The 25,315-nt window shown below is 36.6% G+C and overlaps 1 protein-coding gene across 4 annotated transcripts in view; it reads right to left on the reverse strand.

The window, feature by feature from the left end:
* The window catches only part of Cdk14 (cyclin dependent kinase 14), a 556,731-nt gene that overhangs the window by 363,552 nt on the left and 167,864 nt on the right, over positions 1-25,315 (reverse strand). For all 4 annotated transcript variants that reach the window (XM_010609534.1, XM_033758509.1, XM_033758507.1 and 1 more), the window contains exon 4: positions 23,079-23,158. In XM_010609534.1, coding sequence (XP_010607836.1) covers positions 23,079-23,158 — 80 coding nt within the window. The remainder of the gene's footprint in view (positions 1-23,078; positions 23,159-25,315) is intronic.

Below are 25,315 nucleotides of genomic sequence, written 5' to 3' on the forward strand. Positions count from 1 at the left end.
ACAATTTGGGTAAATTTGAAATTATAATAGCATGTGCTTATTTTTCAAATATTTTCAACAAGCTACGACTAGTATGGTAAAAATCTTTGGGGAAATACAGGAAGCAACTAGAAGTGTACTTATTCAACACCTGCCAGCAATCTTCAGCTTTGAAAAAAACAAAGTATGCATTTGAAAGCAAAACTGTGCAACAAACAGCTGTACTTTCATGTTTTCTTCCATTTTGTTTGATTTAGCTCTCCAAATAGAGCAACAATTTCCAACAAAATTCTTTTGCATTAATTATTCTATCATGTGCAGTACCAGTAAGTTCTGCTATATTAACTGCTTTATGAAACAGCAAGATGTTTAATATTTAGCTAATCCATTTTTCCAAGACTTAATTGGTTATGGAGGAATTTCTGCCAGGCAGGTCTTGACTGTCTTCTAACGCATTCGTAATCCTGCTAGAGAGAAGGCTACGTGTTTTAGGCTTGGAATGAAATCTGGAGCAGGAACTGAGATAACAGTCCGCAGCTCCCGGCCAAATGCAATAGCAAGTTCCCGAAGGGTTAAGTCTTCATCTCTGTCTATGACCCTGCCTCTGGGGAGAAGCACACTAATAGATGGGCTGTACAGGCAGATGGAACTGTTTGGATCCACCTAGTTATCAGTTTTGTGGATTTTACAAGCTGCTGGCAGGACTAGGTAGGTAATGGGAAATCAGTAGCCTTCAGTACCACCATTTGTAATATTCCAAATGTACTAACGAAAAAGGGGCAGATGGAAAGACCTATTTCAAGGCTAAATCAACCCTAGCAGTCCCTGGGAGGAAAAAAGCTTAACTGCTACCCATAGGCTTCCAAGCTTTACAGTTTAACTGGAGGCATTCAGAAAGTAAAGTCAGAGGCAACCATTTAGTGACTTTTAAAGAGTTTGCAATTCTTAAAAAACATCACACAAGGTTACCTTACATAAGCATACTCCACCAATCTGCTGCTCATCGTGGAAACTGGCACAATTCTCTGGCAAAAAAAAAGAAAGTTTCCCTACTAATTTTAGTCTCCATCAATAAATTTTATAATCCCCAAGGACGTCTGAAAAACCAAGCTGCCAATATTAAAACTGACCCACTACTAGTTCCTGCCCACACTAGCCCTAGGCTATAGGACAAAAAGGGAAGAGGGGTACAACGTACTGTCAAGTTCTTATGATTTCCTTTCATTCTTTTTCCTATGCTCTATTTAAGTTTTTAGGGCTTTGAAAAAGTACTACTATTAGTTCAGTTCTCCTGGTTTTACTTGGACTCAATAGAGACAGCATGTGTCCAAAAAATACAAATGCCTCACACTAAAGTTTCCTCTAACTCCCCACTTCTGAACTCTTTCCAAAGCATACGATATGTCAGTTTTCCCCACATATGCTACTAATTTGTTTTTCAAAATTAAAATAGAAATTATATATTTGATAGTCTTATGAGAGTGCCGTCATGTTCCAAACTGCCAAAAGAAAAATTAAGAGTTCAGAGAAATCTGACTTTTATCTTGGCACTTCACACCAACGTCAGATATAAGCTGTGATGAGAGCTACATGTTAAAGATGTCAGATCTCTGAGCATCTTCTCCTCAGTGACAATGCATATGTCTTTGCCTGCACTTCGCTGATCCTAGTAATATAAACTATGAAATCAAAATCTTTCCCTCAGTTGTTTTTTTTTTTTAAATGAAAGCATTGAGTTACACGATCTCTAGTGTTCTCAGCTCTCACACTAGGTTTCAGTGACTTCCTCTGGATAAACAGCTGTCAGCTCAGTTTCAACATAATATAGTATGAAACCAGTAACTCTAGCCCTACAACTACTGCCACATCTGAATTCCTTGTTTCTTAAAACAGTTCTATCCACCTCAAATTTACCCTTAAGTAGAAAGACATTCAAACTGTTCTCAGCATTTAATAATCCTCCCTAACTGGGTACATCCATTATGCAATCAATACCTTGTTCTCTCTTTTTTCCCCAAGCTTTATAACATTTTCTTACAGACCTTTGGGTCACCAAGTTTTCTTCTCATCAATCACCTGATACTTTGCCTACATTAGTGATTCAGCAAGGACAGTTAAACTCATGGCTACAGTACCAAATGCAAGAGTAAAAACTCATTCAAAAGTAGTCCTAAAAACTAAAACACTGCCCAGAACAATACCCAGATTAACTTTTCAGTAGTGTAACAGTGAACACAGAATAGCTACAATATTCACAGCAAAACTTGTATGAACAACCACATATGCCACTTCCAAGAGACCTAATTCTATCTGTGCCAGCCAAGCTAGTGGTAGGGTTGGGTGGTAGGAGAGGGAAATTTTCCTTCAATCAGTGACCTTAGCAGACATACCTCTCTCTGCTCATTTTTCTCTATAAAAATCCTATCTTTCCTTCAAGGCTCAGCCCAAATCTTATGTCTCCTAGTGAGTTCTTCCCTTTTCAAGTGAGTAACCACTTTGGCCCTTATTTGATTACTGCTTAAATTGTGTGAGAACACAAGCTGGACTTTGGATCAGTCCCAATGTGATGGCAGTAAGGGAAAGAGTAAGTTAACTAGTCAGTGTTTCAAAGTATTTGTTCTACAAAGCATCAAGATAAAGTTATCAATAACTAACTATACCACCAGCTCACCCTACCATAAGAGGAATGGGGAAAAATAAGAATCAAGATATATCATGTAAAGGTACAAATCTCCAATGATGAATGTCATTATACTGTACACCTGAAATGTCCCAATAAAATTAATTTTTAAAAAAGAATTAAAAGATAGCTGTATGCCATGAGTATTGATAAACAGAGGACCAGAATGCTGACAGGAATATCGCTGTAAAGATCAGGCTCATGAGGTTTCAGGTGGGAAGGAGCACTTGACACACTTGGGCACAAAAACTCTTTACATTTTGTCTATGGTCTATGATTTTGCAGAAGACTAAATTTAAAGGTGGAGGTCTTTATCTGAGTAACTTAAGATTTGGCCTAAAAGGAACCAGGCATAAAGTGGGGGTCAAAGGAAGCACAGATGATGAAGGGATTCATGCTATGAAAAAAAAACCAAATACTTTATACAACGACAAGAAGATGCCTTCAGGACATCTCATGAAACAGTAAGATTCCAGCTATCCCAGGCTCTGGGGTTCAAAAGTGTAAACCTTTCATTTGAGAAGAAAGCCCTTGGCCTGCTGCTAGAAAAGGGCCATCTTATGTATGTACCCCTGGGATACATTTCACCATGCCCAGCCATCCAAGCATTGACGGGTCACTGAAGCCATGGTCCAAGGGAGTCTGGCTACTGATAAAACCAGCAGATCTCAGCATCATTATGATGCTGATGATTTTTCCAGCATGCAGAATGCAAGAGTTATGGAGTCATGAAAGTTTCCACCCAGATCCTGTCTGGGAGACCAGACAGGATGCCCTTCAAAGTGGGGAGGATGAAACTGTGGGAACAAATCCAAAAGTAGAGTGGACATTACAGAAAGTCAAAGATGCTGGGAATATTGAATGTCTGCCAAGGAAAGTTGCAGGCAGCAAGAAGAACCATTCCAAGAGAAATGCTGTTACAACCAGCCAGGCCACAGGGGTTGCTCCTCTCAAGATCTCTGGAATTCACACGTCACTATATGTATCCCAGATGCTGGACATGGAACTGCAAGACTTAATATTGCAATGCTGGGTTTCAATCTTGCTTTGGTCCTATTCTTTTCTATCCCACTATTTCTCCCATTTGGAATAAAGATGTATTTCTTGTATCATTGTTTACTGGGAATACATAGCTTGCTTTTGTGTGTGTGTGTGTGTGTGTGTGTGTGTGTGTGTGTGTGTTGGTAGTGGTGGTGGATGTACACAGGGTAGTTATTCAGGAAGTATGTTTGAGTAACAGTTGCCAATGCATGGAATATTATAGCTAGGCTTAATTGTCAACTCGATGATGAAACTCACGGAAAGGTGACTGGATCACAAAGGCACTGTGAGCATCAGTGGATAAATCTACAGAGACTTACAGGTGAACATACTACTAGGAGTTGGGGCCCAGTTGGAGTTGGGTCACTGGGGGGTACCTTTCATGGGTTTATCTCTCCTCTTCATTGCTCCTCTACTGAGTTTCCCTCTCGCCATAAATTAAGCAGTTTTGCCCCATCTCACCCTTTCACCATGGTTTTCCTGGCTCGGAATTAGTTGTCCATAAGCTCAACTTTCTGAAACCATGAGTCAACATAAACCTTTCTTCGTTTAGGTTGTATGTGTCAAATAATTGGTCCCAAGAAAAGGAAAGCTGACCAACACAGAAAATACCCATTATAGGAGAGTAAATGCACCAACTGTTTGTAATCCTAATAATAAAAGTAACACTTAGAAAATTTGTAACGGTTATAAAAAAAGAAATGCTTATAAAATTTGGAAGAAATAGATGAAAATGTTAAACTATTGGTGTTAACATTACTTTTCTTTCTTTGGCGAAACATATAACTATATTTTTAATTAGTTAATTTTAAAAATGAGAAAACAGTTGAAGTGTAATTTCTAAGTTATAAGATATAACCAATGCATGTGTAGGATTAAATAATTTTTAGTAAATACGTAGAGTTCCATAGCAATTACTATAACTCAGATTAGTTTTGCTGAGCGTGATTTATATGTATTCTACCAACATCAGTCACTTTTCATTAAACAAGTTCACTGAAGTATAATTAACCTATTGTAAAGCTCACCAATTTTAAGTATATAATTCAATGGTTTTAGGGAATTTGTACAGATGCTCAACCATAAGCACAGTCCCATATTAATGCAGTTTCATTAATCCAGAGAGTTATAAAATTTAGGGGCAGAACCCACTCCCACTTCCAGTTCTAGTCAACCACTAATCTTATTTCTGTCTTTATACACAGACCTTTTTTTTAATAACTTCATGTACTTATTTAACTCACCACATTATTTTTTTAAAATTGAATTTATTGGTACATTCTAGGTAGACAGTACAGTTACAATCATTACTGGGATCTTGTACCTTTACATGCCAGGTCTTGGTTCTTCAATCACATTATTTTTTGAAGTTCAAAAATGTTGAAACATCATTAGTTAGCTCCTTTTAATTGCTATATGAATATGTCATATTTTATCAATTCAAAAATTGATGGACATTTGGATTGTTTCATGCTTTCTGGTATTGTTGATAATAATGTTGAGAACATTCATATCTTGTTATGAAAGTATGTTTTCATTTCCCTTGAATAGATAATAGCCAGAAATGGAGTTACCAGGGCTTGCAGTAATTTAAGATTTGATTTTTTTTTTTTTAAAAAATCAAAGCTTTCCAAAGTATCTGTACCATACAATATTTCCATCAGCACTGGCTCTTGCTCTTTGCCAACACTTTGGTTATGGGCTTTGCAATTATTGAGTAGATAGTGCTACCACATCTTCTTTAATTTTCATTTCATATTTGCCCAGTAAATTTTAGTATCATTTTAGGATTGTACTAGTAATTATTCAGATGTCCTCTTTGGAAAGATATATATGCAAATCATTTATTCATTTTAAAACATTGTGAGTCTTCTCACACTGAGTTTGGGGCCCCCTACATGTTTTTTTATATATTTTGGATATGAATTCTTGATCAGAGATATTATTTGAAAATATTTAATCCCAACTTATGATTTGTAGTTTTATTTTGTCAATGATGACTTTTGAAAAGCAAAGCTCTGATTTATCAACTACACTCATTTATAAATTCTATTTTTCTGATCAAACCTAAGAAAACTGTGTAATTCAAGATCACAAAAATTTTTCAACATGTTTTCTTTCCAGAGGTTTCAGTTTTATCTCTTTTCTTGAGGCCTATAATTAATTTCAGATCTTACATTTGTAAAAAATTAAGGGAATAAATTAATATTTTTGCATTTTAATATCCAACTTATGGTTACCATTTATTGAGAAATAACATAATGGTCATGTTATCATTCACTAAGAAAACTGTCATTTCAGAATTAAACTGCCATGATCACTCAATTAAAACTTAATTACCAATAGCCAGGTGTGGTGGCACACACCTGTGATCCCAGCACTCAGGAGGATGGCTGTGAGTTCGAGAGCAGCCTGGGCTACACAGTGAGTTCCAGAGCAGTCTGAACTACATAGTGAGACCCTGTCTCAAAATATAAAAATTTTTTTAAATAAACCCAAAAATTAATTACCTACAAATTTGAGGGTTGAATGTTTTACTTTTTCTTCTATTCCACGAGTCCATATAATTAGTTTTACCACATCAACACACACAGGATCACTGCAGCTTTGAGACTGTGTTACTATTTTGTTAAGGAGTTTTGCATTTATGTTCATGTGAAATAGTACAGTTTCTTTATAGTCTCTCTGCCTTTAATAAAAGACTAATCCTAGTTTTGTGAAACAAACTGGCATGTTTTTCTTCATCCTCTAATTTGTGAATGAGTTTATGTAGGATGGATATTATTTCTTCTTAATTATTTGATAAAGATAATCAGTAAGCTAGCTATCTGGGACTATGTTTGGGTTTTGTTTGTTTTTGTGTATGTGTGAGATGATTTTAAAAAACAAATTCAATTTGTTTATATTATAGTTCTAATGAAATTTTTCTATTTCTTCTTGAATCATTTCTTAGCATTTCTGTCTGTATGCATTTATGCGTTTAATGTCAACTGTTTGATCTGTTGGCATAAAGTGGCTCATAATATTCTCCTAAAATCCTATCAATTTCTTCAGGGCCAACAGTAATGTCCACTCTTGATCAACTAACTAGAGGTTAATTTTTTTTTTTTTTTTGGTACCGGGGATTGAACTTGGGTCCTAATCCCTGGTCCATGAGGTTAATTAATTTTGCTTGTTATAGCAAAGAACAAATTTTTGTTTAACTGATTTCTCGTTGTCCTATTTCACTAATTTCTAGTTTTACCTTTATGTTATCCTTCTGTTTAAGACACATTTGCTATTTTTTCCCTATATTCTTAAGGTGGGAGCTTAAGTTATGAACTTGAGATCTTTACTTTTTCCTAAAACAGATATTTAAAATGCTACATTTTACTCCCAGTGCTGCTTTAGGTACATCCACAAATTTTGATATGTTGTGTTTTTATTTTCAATGAGATCAATACACTCTCTTAATTTTTCTTATGATTTTTCTTTGACCTATGGGTTATTTAGAAGTCATTTAACTTTCATGTATAGTCCCAATTAATTTTGTTGTTTGTTTCTAATTTAATTACTTTGTGGCCAGTAGTTATACTATAAATAAATCCAATCTCTAAATATACTGAGGCTTGCTGGCTGGTTTAGCCTATACCGTATCGGAAGAATGTAAACCCTTGAGAAGAATGCATATTCTCTTGTGGTTAGATAAAGTGCTGTCTATACATAAGTCAAGGTGCTTTCAGGTTCAAGTCTTCTGTGTTGTCTGTCTGGGTGATCTATCAATTATTGTGAACAAGGTATTAACCTATGTGATTAAAATTACTGAAATATTTATTTCTTTTCATTCGTGACTCTGTTCCTTCTTCTGAACTTGAGCTCCATTGTTGGATTGTACACATTTACAATTGTGAAATATTCCTGAAGTATGAACCCTTGAATCATTATGAAATGCCCCCTCTTACCTATTTTTTCTTCCTATTTTTTCATAACTTCTATTTTGTCTGATATTAATGTATTCACTCCAGATTTCTTCTGGTACTTACTTACGCGTCATCTCCTTCCATCATGAACTGTTTAATTTGAGTCTCTAGAATTAAAGGTTTTCTCTTATAGACAGCGTATCGTTGCATCTTCTCATTCTAGCCAGTCTGAAAATCTCTCCCTTTGAAGTAAGAGTTTTCCACACACAACTGTTGATACGGCTGGAGACAGATATACCTGTATCTCCTGTTTGTTCATTTTTCCCTATATTTCTTATGTCTTTTCCTATGTTGCTCCATTGCTGACCCTTTCACATGAAGAAATCTTTTCTGGCATAGTTTCACATTCTGCTGTTGACTTTATATTATTTTCTTAGTAGTTGCTCTAGGAATCACAATGTATAGCCTAATTTAATTTGTTTTACTTCCATTTAATACTGGTTAAATATGCATAAAATATATCAGCTTTATTCTAATATTCTCCCTTTCAAGTCATTATCTTCATAGACATTTATATTCAATAATATGTTTTTATCGTTATCTTTATTAAGTTTAATGGTACATTTTAGGTATACAATACAGTTACATTCATCACTGAGATCTTGTACCTTTACATGACTTATCTTGGATTTTATTTTTCACCATTCCCCAGCCCACCCTTCAACCTCTCCACTCTTCCCTGTTTACAAAGACAGTTTCCATGTTTTCCTTTTCACATATTTTTTTCTTTTCCCTTTTTACCTTTCCCCTACCCCTCCTACTTCCTCTACTCTTTTAGACCTTTTCTTTCTATCACACAATATCACATATATATATTTTGATCCTTATTTACACTTCTAGTTTTTCACACCAAAGAAACTATTCAGTATTTACACATGTGTGACTTATTAATTTTACATAAGATTACGGCTTCAATGTGCATCCACTTAGCTATAAATATCTCTAGTTTCTTATTCTTTATGGCTGAGTACTATTCCATTTTATATAATTACTACCCTAAACAATCTACTGCCCTCTTCCAAAATAAGACAAAAGTACAATAATGTATTTATAGACTTTTGTATTTACTCACAAATTACCATTTCCAAAGTGAGTTACTGGAAGTGAGTTATTTTTCAGTGTCATTTTTTTCAGCTTTATATATTTTCCTTAATATTTCTATGAAGCTTTGCTGATCTGAAAATGTCTTCAGCTTTCATTTCTTTTCTTTTCTCAGTACTGGGGATTGAACTCAGGACCCTTATGCTTGTGAGACAGGCATGGCACCACTGAGCTAAATGTCCACCCCAAGCCTTCATTTCCAAAAGATAGTTTTTTTCTTTTCTTTTGTTAAGCTTTTTTAATCTGTCAGTACATTGCTTTCATGTCACTATTAGTTTAGATGAAAAGTTGGATCTCAAACATAATTGTTCTCTGCACATAATGAGTTGTTTTATTGCCTTCAAGAGTTTCTATTGATCTTTCTCTTTAAAACAGTTTTATGATGATAGATCCAATACTGGGTCTCTTTATCCTTTTCTTAATTGTGGTTCACTTATCTATTGGAAGTTAATAGATTAATAATGTTTTTTAAGTAAATTTAGTAGTTTTTGGCAGATTTTTAAACTATGTTTTTCCTATGTTTCTTCTTTTTATACAACTATTAAATTCCTTTTTTAAAAGTTTTATTTCCAATACGCATGATGAACCTTTTTCAAAATAACGCTTAAAAATTCTATTTTTTCTCCAGCCTCCTCGAGTGTTTCTTGCTTATATAAGAACCGCTGTCTCACTCTAGAGCTTCAAAAGCAAACAACACTAAACTCTGTCAGTGGTTACGCCATTTGTAATCAATGGCTGCCTATTCATTTTGTTGTCCTTTGTTACTGGACACTACATAGCTTATGTAGCAAAACAACACAAGAACTTAGCAAATTTTCAAGCAGCAAAGGTATGGCAATGAGTTGCATTACTTCCAAATTCACTCCTGGAAGCAAGTGTTACTTTGATTCCAAAACAAGGGAAAAACCCAACCAAAAAAGAGAACTACAAGTTAATCTCCGTATGGAACACAGATGCAAAAATCCTCAATAAGATACTGGCAAACAAAATATAGAAGATCATCAGGAAGATCATGCACCCTGACCAAGTTGGATTTATCCCAGGGATGCAAGGATGTCTCCAAATACATAAATCAATAAATGTAATACAGTATATTAACAAAGACAAAAATCATATGATCATCTCAATAGATGCAGAAAAAGCATTTGATAAAATTCAACATCCATTCATAATTTTTAAAAACTGCAGAAAATTGGAATAAATGGTCTTTATCTCAACCTGATAAAAGCTATCTATGAAAAACCAACAGCTAATATCATACTAAATGGTCAAAAACTGAAAACCTTCATACTAAAATCAGGAACAAGACAAGGACGTCCACTATCACTACTTCTGTTCAATATAATTTTGGAAATATTAGCCACAGCAATTAGACAAGAGAAAGAAATAAAAGCAATAAAGATAGGACGAAGAAGTTAAACTGTCACTATTTGCTGATGATGTGATACTCTCCACAGAAGACCCAAAAAACTCTGCCGAAAGACTTCTAGAGTTGACAGATTTGGTAAAGTAGTTGGATTCAAGGTCAACACTCAAAAATCAATAGCCTTCTTGTACACAAACACCAGACTCACTGAGAGAGAAATTAGGGAAACAATTCCCTTTTCAATAACATCCCCAAAAAATGAAATATCTAGGAATCAATCTAACAAAGGGGACAAAAGACCCCTACAATGAAAACTACAGCACTCTGAAAACAGAGATCAAAGAGGTTATAAAAGAAATGGAGACATCCCTTTCCCCTGGGTAGGCAGAATCAACATAGTGAAAATGACCAGACTTCCAAAACTGCTACACAGTTTCAATGCAATCCCCAATGAAATCCCAAGACTATATTTCACAGAAGTTGAGGAAGCAAACAATAAATTCATTTGGAACCACAGAGACCTAGAAGAGCAAATGCCATTCTAGACAACAGAGAAAAGGCAAGGAGAATCACAATTCCCGATTTGAAAGTATACTACAAAGCCACTGTGATAAAAACAGCATAGTACTGGCAAAGAAACAGACACGAGGATAAATGGAATAGATTAGAAGATGGAGAAACAATACCAGACATATTCAGCTACCTCATTTTTGACAAAGTTGCCAACCATCCTCACTGGAGAAAAGAAAGCCTCTTTAATAAATGGTGTTTGAAAAACTGGATTTCAACTTGACAAAGATTAAAATTAGATCTGTACCTTTCACCATGCTCTAAACTAAAATCAAAGTGGATTAAAGGTCTAAATATCAAAACCAAAACAGTAAAATTACTGAAAAATAAATTAGGTAGAACTCTCAAAGACACTGGCATAGGAAAAATCTTTATAAACAAACCCTCAGCAGCATGGGTACTTGCACAAAAAATCAACAACTGGAATCTCACTGTATTAAGATTTTGCAGTACAAGAGAAACCACCAACAGAGCTAAGACATAACCTACAATGTTGCAAAATAGTTTTACCAGCTGCTGCTCCTCAGACAAATGACTGCTATCTAGAATATATAAAGAACTAAAAAAAAATCAGACTCCCCCAAATATAAAGATCGGATTAAAAATGGGCATTCTGAAATGAATAGACACTTCTCAGACAAACAAGTAAAAACAGCAAATAAACATATGAAAAAATGTTCCACATCACTGGTAATTCAAGAGATGCAGATGAAAACAACACTGAGATTCCACCTCACCCAGAAAGACTGGCTGCTATCAAGAAATCAATAACAAATGCTAGCAGGATTGTGGGGAGAAAGGAACCCTTCTCCATTGTTGGTGGGAGAGCAGACTGGTGCATCCACTGTGGAGATCAATATGAAGATATCTCAAAAAACTAGGACTAGAGGTTCCATTTGACCCATCCATCCCTCTGCTAGGTATCTTTCCAAAAGAATTAAAAGAATCATACCACAGTGATATATGCACACCCATGTTTATAGCGGCACAGTTCGTAATAGCTAAAACTTGGAAACAATCCAAATGGAAACTGGATAAAGAAGATGTGGTTTTTCTAAAAAATGGAGTAGTACCCAGCCATAAAGAATGAGAAACTAGAGACCTTTATAACTAAATGGATGCACATTGAGGCTATACTCAAGTGAAATGAATAGGACACACATATGTAAATACTGAATAGTTTTTCTGGTTGCAACGTTAAAAGTGTAAATAAGGTTCAAATGGTATAATTGAGGGTGTAAAACAGGAAGAAAATGGCTAGAGGGGAAGTGGGAAGGGGAGGGGAAAGGAAATGAGGGAAAAGAAAAAATGTGAAAAAAGGAAAAAATGGAAACAAAGTCTTTGTAAATAGGGAAGCATGAAGGGAGTGAAGGGAGGTCAAGGGTATGGGGAAAAATAAGAACCAAGATTATTATGTAAAGGTACAAGATCCCAATGATAAACATAACTGTATTGTTTGCTTTAAATGTACCAATAAACAATGGGGGAGACAAAAAAAGAAACTGAAAAAAAAATCCAGTCTACTGGCAAATGTGTGACAAAGTTAAATTTATTTCTAGGCACTGATTAATAGGCATAATAGGACTAATGGGATTAATGTGAGAATGAAGTGAGGCAGCATTTCCAAAAGGTTTGCAAGAACTGAAAAATTCCGTGGTAATTTTTAGGCCATTATAAATACACTCAGATAACAACTAATTCCATAATCTTCCTAAAAATATCTTAAATATACAACTCTGATATCTCAATTTGTCTTTCAAGTTGGTAAAAAAAGGACAAAATATATACATTTCACAAGAAACCAGTTACTTGATTAAAAATAAATCTTTATCTCTAAAAAACGTAAAAAACATGACTTTAATAGGTTTTAAAGTCATATGATTAACAGCTTCTGATTTTGTTCCTATCAGCTGGCAGATAGCACCAAATCATTCATACATATAAAGAATGAATTATGGCAATTTACATACACTTACTCAGAATTACAATCAAGACCCATGGATTTTTATCTTTACCAAAGTTTTCCTTTCATTTACAAAATGCTCCAAAGCAATTCATATTAATCTCTGAAGTGACAGACATAAAAGAATATTAGGTATTTTAAAAGAAATGTTTTAACAGTAAATTTGCATCATGTTACATCATGTGTGTATGAAGAACACTGATCATACAGTTACAGATTCCTCATCCAGGTAAAAGATTCCTGCTAGTACTGTTATTTTAACAAATGGCTCTAAAATCCTAAGGTCCAACTTCACTTCAAAATTGAGATGAAATACGTTAAGTATTTGCTCATGGTCTCCTAGCTAAGGGCACTGTTTCCACAAATACTTAATATTGTCTACCTTAATTATGGTGCTTTCTCAACTTCATCTTTTTGCTTCTCTGCAGACTTAAACCAATCTGTTTATAATGTCTTTCTCAATAGCAAGGCAGCATGATAGAATAAAAACAAATGATTTTTATTCACTGTTCATTCATCCATCTGGTGGTTCAACGTGTACTATCTGTGAAGCGCGTGGCACTTCTCCACTTCTCACAGGTACCAGTTTGAAATCTGAGCTGAGTTCTGGATCTGTTTGATGATTTGTGTGACTTTGGGCAAAAGCCTCCCAAACCTCTAGCATTCTAGTTAGTAAAATGAAGATGATAACATCAAGTTTCCTCACAGTACTGAAAATTAAAGAAGATCATGTAATTATGTGGTCATATACTAATATGACTAGTAAGATCATCAATTTAGGTACACTTAATCTATTATCTAAATTTTACCAACATGTAAACAAAGGTCATACAAGTGCCAGATTGCCAATGCGACACACCTGAAACAGAACTGTATCTTCCCCGTAGTCCCTCCCCTAACACAATCACTTTCTTATCAGTGGCTCCACTCTCCACCCAATTTCCCAAGCCAAGATCTTGGATGCCATTCATGACACATCCATCTCCATTGAGCACCATATGTAGTCTGAGTAGACATGTGTCTAACGTGTCCTCCTTCAGTCAGGCCTATACATTCGTCTCCTGCTGTATACAAGCCTTAAGTATTTCAGTACCACTTGGTCCCTCTACACTTTCTGCATGATCTGAACCTAATGCGTGGATGAAACGTAACCTAAGGTGAGAATTTCCTGCAACTTCTGTCTCTTACTCAATTTCTACATGCGGACAGCAAACGTAAATCCTCTAGGCAGGAGGTTAAATAATCCTTCCCTGTGTAAACTGGTGCCTCCTCCCAAGAAAAGATCCCCATTTACTGACAAGTGAGGGGCTGCAGGAAAACACTGGTTAGTTCATTCTCCTCACACTACCGTGAAGCTCATCAACCAAAACTCCCTATGCAGGCTCCTAGACCTTCCACTCAGCATAGTAGTGCCTGACTCTTACACACGAGGTGACCGTCAAAATCTCCAGTACCTGAAGGATGTTTTCAATGAGATAGAGACCAAAATTGACAAGGGGAGAGAGAGGGAGGGAGAGGGAAAGAACAGAACAGAAGAAAATGGAAAGAGCTGTATCATTTATTCACAACAATATGAGGCCTTAACTGTTGGCCTTCTTATGGGAGAGCTCCTTAAATTCATCATGCAAACTGCCCTTGGAATTTTTAGTTGTTAATACATTTAATTTCCCAGAGATTTCCATTCTTCCTTGATCGCTTCTACTTCTACATGTCCCGAGCCTGACATGCTCAGAGGTGGGGCTCTTGGAAGTTGACTGAGTTATAGGGGCAATGTAATTTATTTGCTGTTAGAAGGTGGGGTCTCGTTAGAGGAGGTGGGTCACAGCAGGCATGGGTTCTCCCTTGACTCTGGTTCCTGGCTGCCATGAGGTGAGTAGCTTTTCTTCCAGCATGGTTTACTATCACACCACTGTGCCTTAAAACCAGCTGACCAGACTATAACAGTGAGTGAAAAATAAACCTCTCTTTCTTTAAAATATGAGCCCTGAGAGATTGTGTCTCAGTGAGGAGGAAAGGGAGTAAGACGCTTACTTTATTCCTGTTCACTTTTCATTGCCGTAATATCTCAACAATTTTATGAGGTTAGTAGCATTCTATCCTCTTACACAAGAGGAAACTGAGGTACAGAACATTTAAGACTTGCTCAAAATCATTTGAATCCAGGTAGCTGGGCTTGAGAGACCAAATACCTAGCCATTAGACTGAACTGCCTCTTGCTTATCACTAATCAATACTCACTGAAATCCACCGGAAGAGCTGAGCATGCAGAATAAGGCCCACTTGTATGGCCACTGAGAAACCTCTGACTGAGGTAATCAGTCTGACTTAGTTTCCAGATTAGCTCATACAGCATTAATAACCTTTATACTATCGTGGTGCAACTAGCGTATTTTAAAAAACCCAACAGTGAAACACGTGAATTCATCAGAAATGAGGTAAGCACGGAATTGTTTCCTTAATGATTACAAACCATGAGAGACACCCATTTTTAACTTCACTCACTTTGTAGGATTCAATGCTGCATTGACCTTGAGTTAATGATAATTTAAAATGCTGTCTATAATATTCTTGTTAATTTAGAAGTCATTACAAGATGATAAACAATTCAAACACCAATATTCATGAAACACAAACAGGGAAACAAACAGTTGTCCTCTGTCTGCCTCCCTAGCACTACCTTCTAATCCTGTAACAGAGAAACAGAGCCCTTCCCCTGTCTGTGCCAATTCTCTCGATTTAACTTCTAAGGCCTAAGCACAGCAATCTTCGGGTTAGAGAAAAAGGAGGGAATGGAAGGCCTGGGTTCCCTTGGCCAACTGCTCTCTCCACTACGAAGGTGACAGAAGTAAGATGTGTCTTAACAAGAAGATTTAGATTATAACCAAAGATGATGAAGCTACATATTTCTTAGACTGCATAGCAATGACAAGTGCCATCAAACCACAATAGGGTATGTTCCCCTTTCAAGCTTTTGAAAGTGATCTCAGTCCATTACGACTTCCAAAATCTTTGAGAAATTGAGAAAAATAATACCTGTAGTAGGTTGAATACTATCTTGCAAAAAATACACATTCATCTGGGACTTCAGAATGTTACCTTATTTGCAAAGAGTCTTCACTAATGTAATTAGCTGAGTTAAGATAAAGCCATACTAGATTACAATAGTATCAAACCCAGACTCATGTCCTCGTAAGACAAGGATAAGACACACAGTGACACACAGAGAAGACCACGTGAACAAGAAGGCAAAAGGTGGAGTGCTGCAACTATAAACTAAACATTGCCAGGGGTCCCAGGAATCTGGGAACACTCGAGCAGTGATTTCTTTCCTATAGCCTTTACAGGCGGGCCAAGGCCTTCATTTTTGGCTTTTTGCCTCCAGTACTGTAAGAGAATAAACCAACTTTATAGTGAATTACCACACCAGCCCCAGAAAAATAATAAAACAACCCAAAAACAAAGCTTAGATTGATTACCAACTGACTATAACTCAATTAGCTATTAACCCTAACATTCAATTTCTACAAGCATTTATAGCAGACAGTCATGAGGACGTGGTATGTTAATAAAAACCACAAAAATACAGAGATTTCAATGTAAGATACAACGTTATGAAGAAAATCAAATAAAGTAGTCACACACTACAATTTGTAGTAGCTCAGTAAAAGCATCATTTTCTATTTCATTACTTCAAGTTTATAAAAATCAATTTGCATAATGAATTTACTTTCATCATTCATACTAGAATATAGTATTGCAATTACACTTATTCAAAATGAACAACTAGAAAATCAAAATATTGATCGTATAAGCAGGTTAAATATCTCCAAATATCTAAAGTAAAAGACACTGCCTGTTTTCCTTAGTTTTCCTCAATGTCTATTCATCTCTGTCTTCTTGAGTACCACAAATTTTATTACAAATCTGTACATCCATATAAATCCAATAGTAGGATAATGATAACATACAGAAAGGGTGGAGGGGTAGGGAGAAAAGGCAGGTAAAAGGTATGGGGTTATTCAGACACATATTAAAAAGACTACACCAAATGAAAAGCTCCATTATTATAGAGTTGACCAGTAGAGGCTCCTTTTTTTCTGTACACATTTTTACTTTCCTTCAGTCACATTTTTTAACCCATTTGTCACTTTTCTCACTTTGACCCTTTATTGTCCCACATGAACACCACCAGTCTCCCATATTTTTTGAATAAATGCTAGCACGTTTACAAATAAATTTTTAAAAATGTTTTTTCTCAAAACCCTTGCTTACCTTGATATAATGTTTATACCTCGGCATGAAATAGAAGCAGCACAATTTCAATTGTTTCTGTTTAAAATCTACCATAGCATAATGTAAAAGTACAGACCCTGTAAAATAACTTCTCAGGTGTAATTTTTAGCTCTATCACAAAATATGGGGACCTTTCCTGAGTAACTGAACCAGTCCATGCCTAACTTTCTTCACTTTAAAATGGAAAAATGGCAGTAAATAAGTTAGCAAGCTTTGTGAGAATTAAGTGAGACTAGGCTTTGACTGTATGAAGAATGGAGGCATACACTAAGTGCTGTTCATTACATTGTTACTAGTTTAAAGTTGTTCTTGATCAGATTATTTAAATTTCTCTTTAATAATAATCCTTGCCTACAAAATAACATTATATAATCAAGAATACATGAAAGCAGACAAGTAGTTTCCTCAACTTGCTGGTCTGGGAAAATCTTTAAAGAAAAATAGTTTTTCTTATATAACTAGGATACGATATCATACAGCAAGAGCATATACACTCTGAGGTTGTTTTCCAGATAGGATATCCTAAGACATTTTATTCACCTTCTTTCAAACCTTCCTTGTACCTTCTACACCTGTAATTAGTACCATCACAAATCAAGATACTATCACACTGTCTAATTTAAAATAGAAAATCTGGCCCTTGTCACTGCTTCTTAATTTCTCTAAGCTGTTATCAATGACAAAGTGAGTTTCAAAGCACCTAAAACTGAAATAAGCCATTATGTAGTCTATTTTCACAAGATAAGATTCAAATTCCATCTCTGGACATAAATACTAGCTCGCAAGTATCTCCACTTCAGATAAAATTATATGTTAAAATCTAAATTCCTAGGTAAGCCTGTAAGTGGAGAGCAATCACTTGCAAACTACTGAACGTGATGCTTTCCGATTTTGAAATCTTCTTGTTCTTGACATTTTGTGAATGAAGAACCAACCAGAACAGCAGAAAAGATTCAAGTGGTCAAAATTCAAGAGCTCCCTATCCACTGAACAAGCCACCATGCTCCCTCAACACTTCAAGAACAGACATGCTCCACGTCTCCCATCATCCTTAATAGTTCAGGTTCTACCACTAAACATACACAGGAATTATTGCACCTGAACTTCTAAAAGCAGTGATAGGAAAAGACAGAAAGGCTCAGCAACAGTAAAAGCTTTTGCTGTTGCATGTAAATGTCAGAAAAATAAGACTCTGAAAGACAGGAATACGACAGCAAAGGGGAGAACAAATAGGCAAAACTGATCCAGAGCTCCTCCTCCTACCATTAAAGTCATTTTACCTCTAGCAGAAATCAATTAAAATGTGACTTTATTAGGAAAAATCTCAAAAATATTTTTTCAAAAGAAAACACAAGCCATTGTGTGACTGCTCCTTCAATACTTCTTCTAGTCTGTCTTCAGATTATTCAAAATTCTCCAAAGACTCCTTGAGAAATCAAAATCACAATGCCAAAGTAGAGAGTTCCTAGGAGATGACACAATCCAACTCCTGTTTTCTGAAGGTAGGGTTACTGGGGCCCAAAGCTATAAAGTTATGTATTAGCTGAACTATGTCTCCTATAAACTCATATGTTTAAGCCCCAGTACTTCAGGAGCTGACTGTATAGAGACAGTGGAGACAAAATCATTACAAAGTAATTAAATTAAAATGAGACCTCAAGGGTTGGTCCCAATCCAACAGGAGGCATAATTATAAAAAGAAGACTGGACAGAACGAAGACTTTGTGAGGACAGAGGGAGAAGACATCCACCTACAGGCCAAAGAGAAAAGCCTGCAACAAAGTCTTCCTTTGCAGGCCTCACAGGACAGTGGTCATGACACCTCAGCCTTGGACTCATTAGTTTCTAGAACTGTGGGACAATAACTGTCAGCACAGTTTGTGGTTCTTTGTTACAGTACCTTGGCTCGTCTCAAGGCTTAGAATAAAATCACCTTGCCAGACAAAACCACCCCACAGTGTGCCAAGGATTACTGTATTCTCAGCTCTCCCATGTTGCCATGAACCTACCTTTCTAGGTGCTAGATCCTTGTCTCATGCCAGACAGTGTGAAGAGCCTGACCCTACCTGCTTTATCCAAATGGACCCATTTGTCACAACAGTCCTGCAAAAGCACTATGAACCCACTCTTAACTTTGAACCCAGACCTGCACCAACAGCAAGTTTAGCTTTGGTAATACTAGTGTACACCTCACGTCCTAGGGAGCACAGTCTGATAGCCAGTTTGATTTTCCTTGTTGCCTCCCTGGCCGTGTGTCTTGCCCCTCTCATACCGTCTCATACTCAGAGTCTACTAGAATCTAGTGCAGGCCTATTGTCACTCTTATCTTCTTTCACAGATCAGTAGGAAACCACTGCCCCATCTCAGTCAAAGGTCTTCAATCCCATCCAGTTGAGCACTCTCTTTATACAAAAGTATAGTACTTTTATTTGCCTTTACTACTACAAAATAAAATTTATATGTAATAAGATGTATGTACACTCGTAATTTCAAATATTTACATATAATTTCAAACATATTAATATGTATCTACATTGACCTAAAATAGATCTATACACAGGTGTTCAATGTGCAATGAAACTTTGGCTTTACTACAGTGAAATGAAATTCTTAGATATAAGTGCACACACATAATTTCATATACTTGTATATACAATTTCAATGTATTGATCTGCATGTAACTGCAATAGTAAAGAGAAACAAAGTAATTTATAATACAACAATCTCTTTAAATATAAAAGTAGGGACAACTATATTGGAAAACATATTGGAGAGAGGTGGTCATATCTACATGGAGAAGCAGCATAAATACAACCACTATAAATGCAGACTGATCCAGGAGTATCACATTAGTGACTTCAACACCATAACCAGTATCACCGTTAGTTATATGATTTTACAAAATATGAACAAATTATAGTAAAGTTCTCAGTGAAACACAATTCGATTTTCCTTTGATTTATATTATACATGTGTTTCTGGGAAATTTGTATTAAACCTGTGCATAGTATAATTTTTTAGTACATGTGAAACAAGGGTTATAAACTCAGAGAAATAGAAACAGGTTTTTAATTTCCATGAATGCCTAGTAGTTTATTTGAAAGCTTTGTAAAACATGAGACAATTGTTCACTGTATTAAAGTAGGAAACAACATTTTTTTTCCTTCAAAGGATCAGATAATTCATACTTTATCTGTTTAGGGAACTTACAGCCCGCCACAAGTCCACAGGCCAATGAAGTAACCTCAGGCAATACATAAATAAATGGAATTGGCTGTGTTCAGACAGAATGTTACTTACAAAAGCAGGCAACAAGCCACAGAAAATAGCACTCTGTGTCATTACAGGGTCTTGTAAATACTGCAGATGTCCAGCTCCCACCCACTAAATTTCAGTTGCACTCTCCAATTACTCTGATGACAAAACTACCTTCTACCAATAATCAATCCCACCCTGGTACCACCAGTAATGGGAGAATCCTGATCTAATCCATTCCTATTCACCGCTCAAGGCACAGACGCTGTACTTTCTGATCTCTGCTCCTTTTCTTTACGTGTCTGGAATGCAAATTCCCCATCTTCTCTTCACTGCTTATCGAGCTGATACCTTAGCTCCCTTCACCAATGAAGGAGTTTCCTTAGAATTTACAGTACTTCAGACATGATTTGGCACTGATATGTCACTATATATTACGGCTCAATTTATTATATAAAGCTTTCATCTGCCACCTGAAGGCAGATTCCTTGAGAGCTGAGAATGTATCTAATACTCCATCACATTTATAGACTCCAGGTCAATGATTTCTGTAATTCACTCAATGGTTATTATAGAGTGATTACCATACTGGACAATGAGGGTATAAGCATGAACAACCAGATAAGATACTGGATCTCACTGAGCTTATTTTTGAAAAGGAAGAGGTGTAAACTATGTCAAATTCCAACAAGAACCATAAAGCAAATAAATAAAGTGAAGGGAAGGCAGGGGTAAGGGGAAAAAATGAGAATCAAGACTTGTCATGTGGAGGTACAAGATCCCAACAATGAATGTAGCTGTACTGTATCCCTAAAATGTACCAATAAAATCAATTAAAGCTGGAAAAAAAAATAAAGTGATAGTATAACGAGTAGAGACAAGTAATATAATGGTTAACTGCTATTTTAGACAGGAGGGCCAAAGGAAACCTCTCTGAAAAGAGGATATTTGAATTGACACCAGGAATATAAAAAGAGTCAAGGAAGCACATTGTATCCAGGGGGAAGAACATGTGTGAAATCTCTGCGACAGGAGACCCTGCGGCGTGGCTGAAGAAAAACCAGGCGTGCAATATTTAAAACAGTTTTAAAGGGACTGATATAATATGCGTTAGGTTTTTAAAGAAGATAATACTAGCTCCAGAGTAGAGACCGTCAGAGTGCAAGGGCAGAAATGAGGGCAAAAGAGAAGCTGTGGCTGGAGTCCAAGGAGGAAGTGAGGATCACCTGGATTGAGGCAGAGGGTGAGGGGAGACTGGCGCCACCTGAGGACAGCTTTGAGGTATCGTGTGGAGGCATAGCCAGGAGAACTTGCTCAAGATCTACATGTGAGAAAGGGGCACTGGATGTTCTCCCTAATGCAGGAAGAAGTCCTCTGGGGTACGGTGCAGGGACCATAGTTCTGTCCGAATGGAGTCTGAGGTAAACGTCACACAGTAATTGATTTTGGAAGGACTAAACTAGCCTTGCATTCCCACGCTGAGCTGCACTTGGTACGATGTGTCATTCTTTCACGCGTACTAGATTCAAGAGGCGACGATACACAGGCAGGAGGTACACACAAAGGAGTGGAGGCGAGCACTCATCTACGGAGAAGCATGTTTGCAGCTCGCATCTGCCATGTAATCTCATGAAAAGAATAAAATCAATCTAAAAAAGAACGTCAGCAGAGGAAAGAAGGCGCTTTCCTGTCCTGAAACACTCGAAAATTTAGAGAAAGAGCCATCCCGAGATAAACAGGAAACCTTACCAACTTGAAAAATCTGATGTCCAGAGGACAAAGTCTTAGCCAGGTGCTGTCTGCTGAAAGCTTGGACAGAGCAGAACAGAGAGGGGCCTATTTTTGACTTGGTGAAAAGGAGATGACTGATGAAGCTGAAAACAGTTAAACAGGAATGAAAGATACCGAGCTAAAATGACATGTGTTGGAGAATAAGACACCAGAAAGTGGAAACAGAATGATGTCTCTCAGATCACCGGAGTAAATCAGGTTGGTGGTGGGAAACCGATCAGACCACCGTGAGAGCACATTTAGTCATCAACACCTTGCTAAGGCTATTTTGGTAAATCACTGATATTTATTTTATTTGGATCAGGAGAAACAGTAGATGTGATCCCTTCGATGTAAAAATAAACTCAGATCTTAGGTTGAGGTAATTTATACTTTTAAAATGTAGTACAGGTAAAGCTACTACTAATAAGTAGGAGCTATGACACTGAGCTGAAAAGTTCCCACCAATGAGAGAAGACATTTTCTTTTTCTTCAAAGAGAGAAACTTTTCTATGCAGAAATTCATAAAGCAAAAGAGAAGATAATTTATTTCACAAAATTTAAATTTTATATACAATAACTACATCATGAAAGCTTTTAGTAAAATGCCACAGTAGGGAAAATATTACAACATAAATGAACCAAATACATAAAGATGATATATTAATAAGAAAGCCAAAAGAAAGTACAGTAAATGACAGGAACAAAGAAATCAAGAAAGAAGAAATGCAAATGACTTAAGAAGATCGCATGACCCACCTCATTTTTAAGCATTTCCCGTAAAAACTAGGAATATAACATTACACTAGTAACATGTTAGAAGCTCCTCACACATATTCAGATGTTTCAAACTCCTCGATGACCTAGATACCTTGCCATCAATGTACTGCATTTTTCCCAAAACGTACAGCAGGATGGTCTTTTCTTATTTAACATGGCCTGATAGGATTGCAAAAGGTCCTGATTTGTTCATTTCAACTTACATGCTCCAATGGGAGATAAAACAATTGATATTAACACTCGCACATGCAGAGATGTTACTTACACAACTACGAGCATCACAGGAACAAAAAAGTAAAGATAACAAGGGAAGGTGCCTACCTTCCCTGATGGCTGTGAAAGGCGTACCCTCTTCTTCCTGAAGCCTTATCACTTTCAAGGCAACCAACTTCCCATTCACTCTGCGGAAAACAAAAGAGAAGCTGAAAGAGAATCCTCAAAAACATGCACCTATGATGGACCTAACTGTCTTTCTTAGAATTTTTATTTTATGTAACTTTGCACTGGAAATGATAGTGACCCAATTATATCAGCACACCAAGACTGATTTCAGTAAGGGTGGGAATTCTATATCATCATAAATGTCCACAATTAAAAAATTTTTTTCTTTATTGGTACTTTTTAGATACACAGTGCAGTTACATTCATCACTGAGATCTTGCACCTTTACACAACATATCTTGATTGTTATATTTTCCCCATTCCCCTGGCCTCCCTTCACCCCCTCTACCCTGTCTCCACATTTTAAATATTCACATTTATACAGGCCAAGATTTAAATGAGGTTTTCTGTGATTCACTCTGTTCCTTCCAAAATGAAACTAGTATTGAACAAAATTACATCTGACAATTATTCTCAGATTAACTAAAATCAAAGAGTCAAAATAATTCTTTCCTTTGTTTCTCACAGTGCCTCCTTTCTTTTGCTGAAATGTCTTCATTGTAATTCTTCACATGAAGTCACTCAGTCCCCAAGGACAAAAAGTTGACACTTAGCACTCATGCTCTGGCTGATCTGCTTGCATGCACTCCCCACCCCTGCCTTCTCTGTCTCTCTCCAATTCATTCCCACATTTTTCCTACTTTTTTTGTAAAGTGAAATTTGTAGAATTTTCCCTGAAATTATAGGGGACCTGGTTGTGTTTTATACTGTACCATAAACAAAGTTATTGCAAGACTACACAGACCTAACCAAAGCAGATGGTTCTTCCAGATACATCAAAAATGTGAGTCAGCTCTAATTAAAAGCAAGATTTCACCACGGAGGTAACTTTTTAGCTAGTGGATTCTATCAGCTATCAAAGACATGACTATCTACATCAGCCTTCCCCTTGACTATTCTACTTTCCACTTGCACTAGGCCTACTTTGTTGTTGTTTTTGTTAATTAAAAGCTTTTGTTAAAAGCACATATAAAAAATACAAAAAGTGCAAGAAGTTATTTGGTGAAAAGGTAAATCTCCCTTCCACACCCTCAGTCAGCCGCTCAACTCCTGTTCCCTGAGGTCATCACTTAACCATTGTTTATACACTTCCAGATCTACAGACTTTCAAATATGTACCTATCACAGAAATGCATACACACACATGCATAATATGCTCCACACAATGCATACACGCATACACAAATGATAGCATATAATAAGTATGTATTATAGAACGCACTGTGTATTGTTTTTGTCACTTAACACATTTTAGTGCCCTCCTTAGGAATTCACAGAAAACTGCCTCTCACTTTTGAAAGGCCACAACACCCTTGAATTCATGTGGCACACTTAATCCTACTCCTCTTCTGACAGACGTTTAGCTTAGTCTCCATTTTTTACTACTATAGGGATGCAATGAATACCCTTGTATGTGTAATTTTATGCATATAAAATGTCTGTATGGTAGCTTCCTAAAAGCAGAACTGCAAAGTCAAGAAATTATGCATCTGTAATTTTGATGGATATTATTAATGTTCAGTCAATGTTTGATTTTGCCAAGCTGATAAGTCAAAAACAGTTTCTGGTTGCAATTTAATAGTTTATTTTCATGGTGGTGATTACCCAGGTCCCTCACCCATACTGAGCACTCTACCCTGGGCTATACCTCCAGCCCTCCTGTTGTAAATTAAATTGCTACCAAAGCAAGATCTTCAGAGGTTAAAGAACTACAAAGGAGAGCTCATATGGCCCAGAGAACCCAGTGCCTCAGTCTTCTGAAATAAAGAATTTGAATGTTTTTTAAAAACTACCCCTAATTGATCCATTTTTGCTCAAAAGCCACCACAAAAACTGAAGAGCCGAGGAATTTATCACAGTCCACCAATTCCAGCCGCATTTTCCGTTGAACTAATTTTTGAATCCATTATTACTGGCTACAGGAAGGCGACAAAGACGTGGTTACAGAATGCAATGTGCTGTCTCCTTGAGGCTGAAGCTGTGCTGCTTTCTCCTCCTGTGTCAGCCAGGAGGACAGGCCTGCTGCTCTTCTGCCCTGCACTCGCTCTCCTGAACAGTGCTGGATTCGCTAGTCCAGTCTGTGCTAAAGGTACCGGGTGCCAGCAGACTTCACTGTG

This window comes from Fukomys damarensis, unplaced genomic scaffold (assembly GCF_012274545.1).
Source record: "Fukomys damarensis isolate Sample0158 unplaced genomic scaffold, DMR_v1.0_HiC HiC_scaffold_4, whole genome shotgun sequence".
In the NCBI taxonomy this organism is placed as follows: Eukaryota; Metazoa; Chordata; class Mammalia; order Rodentia; family Bathyergidae; genus Fukomys; species Fukomys damarensis.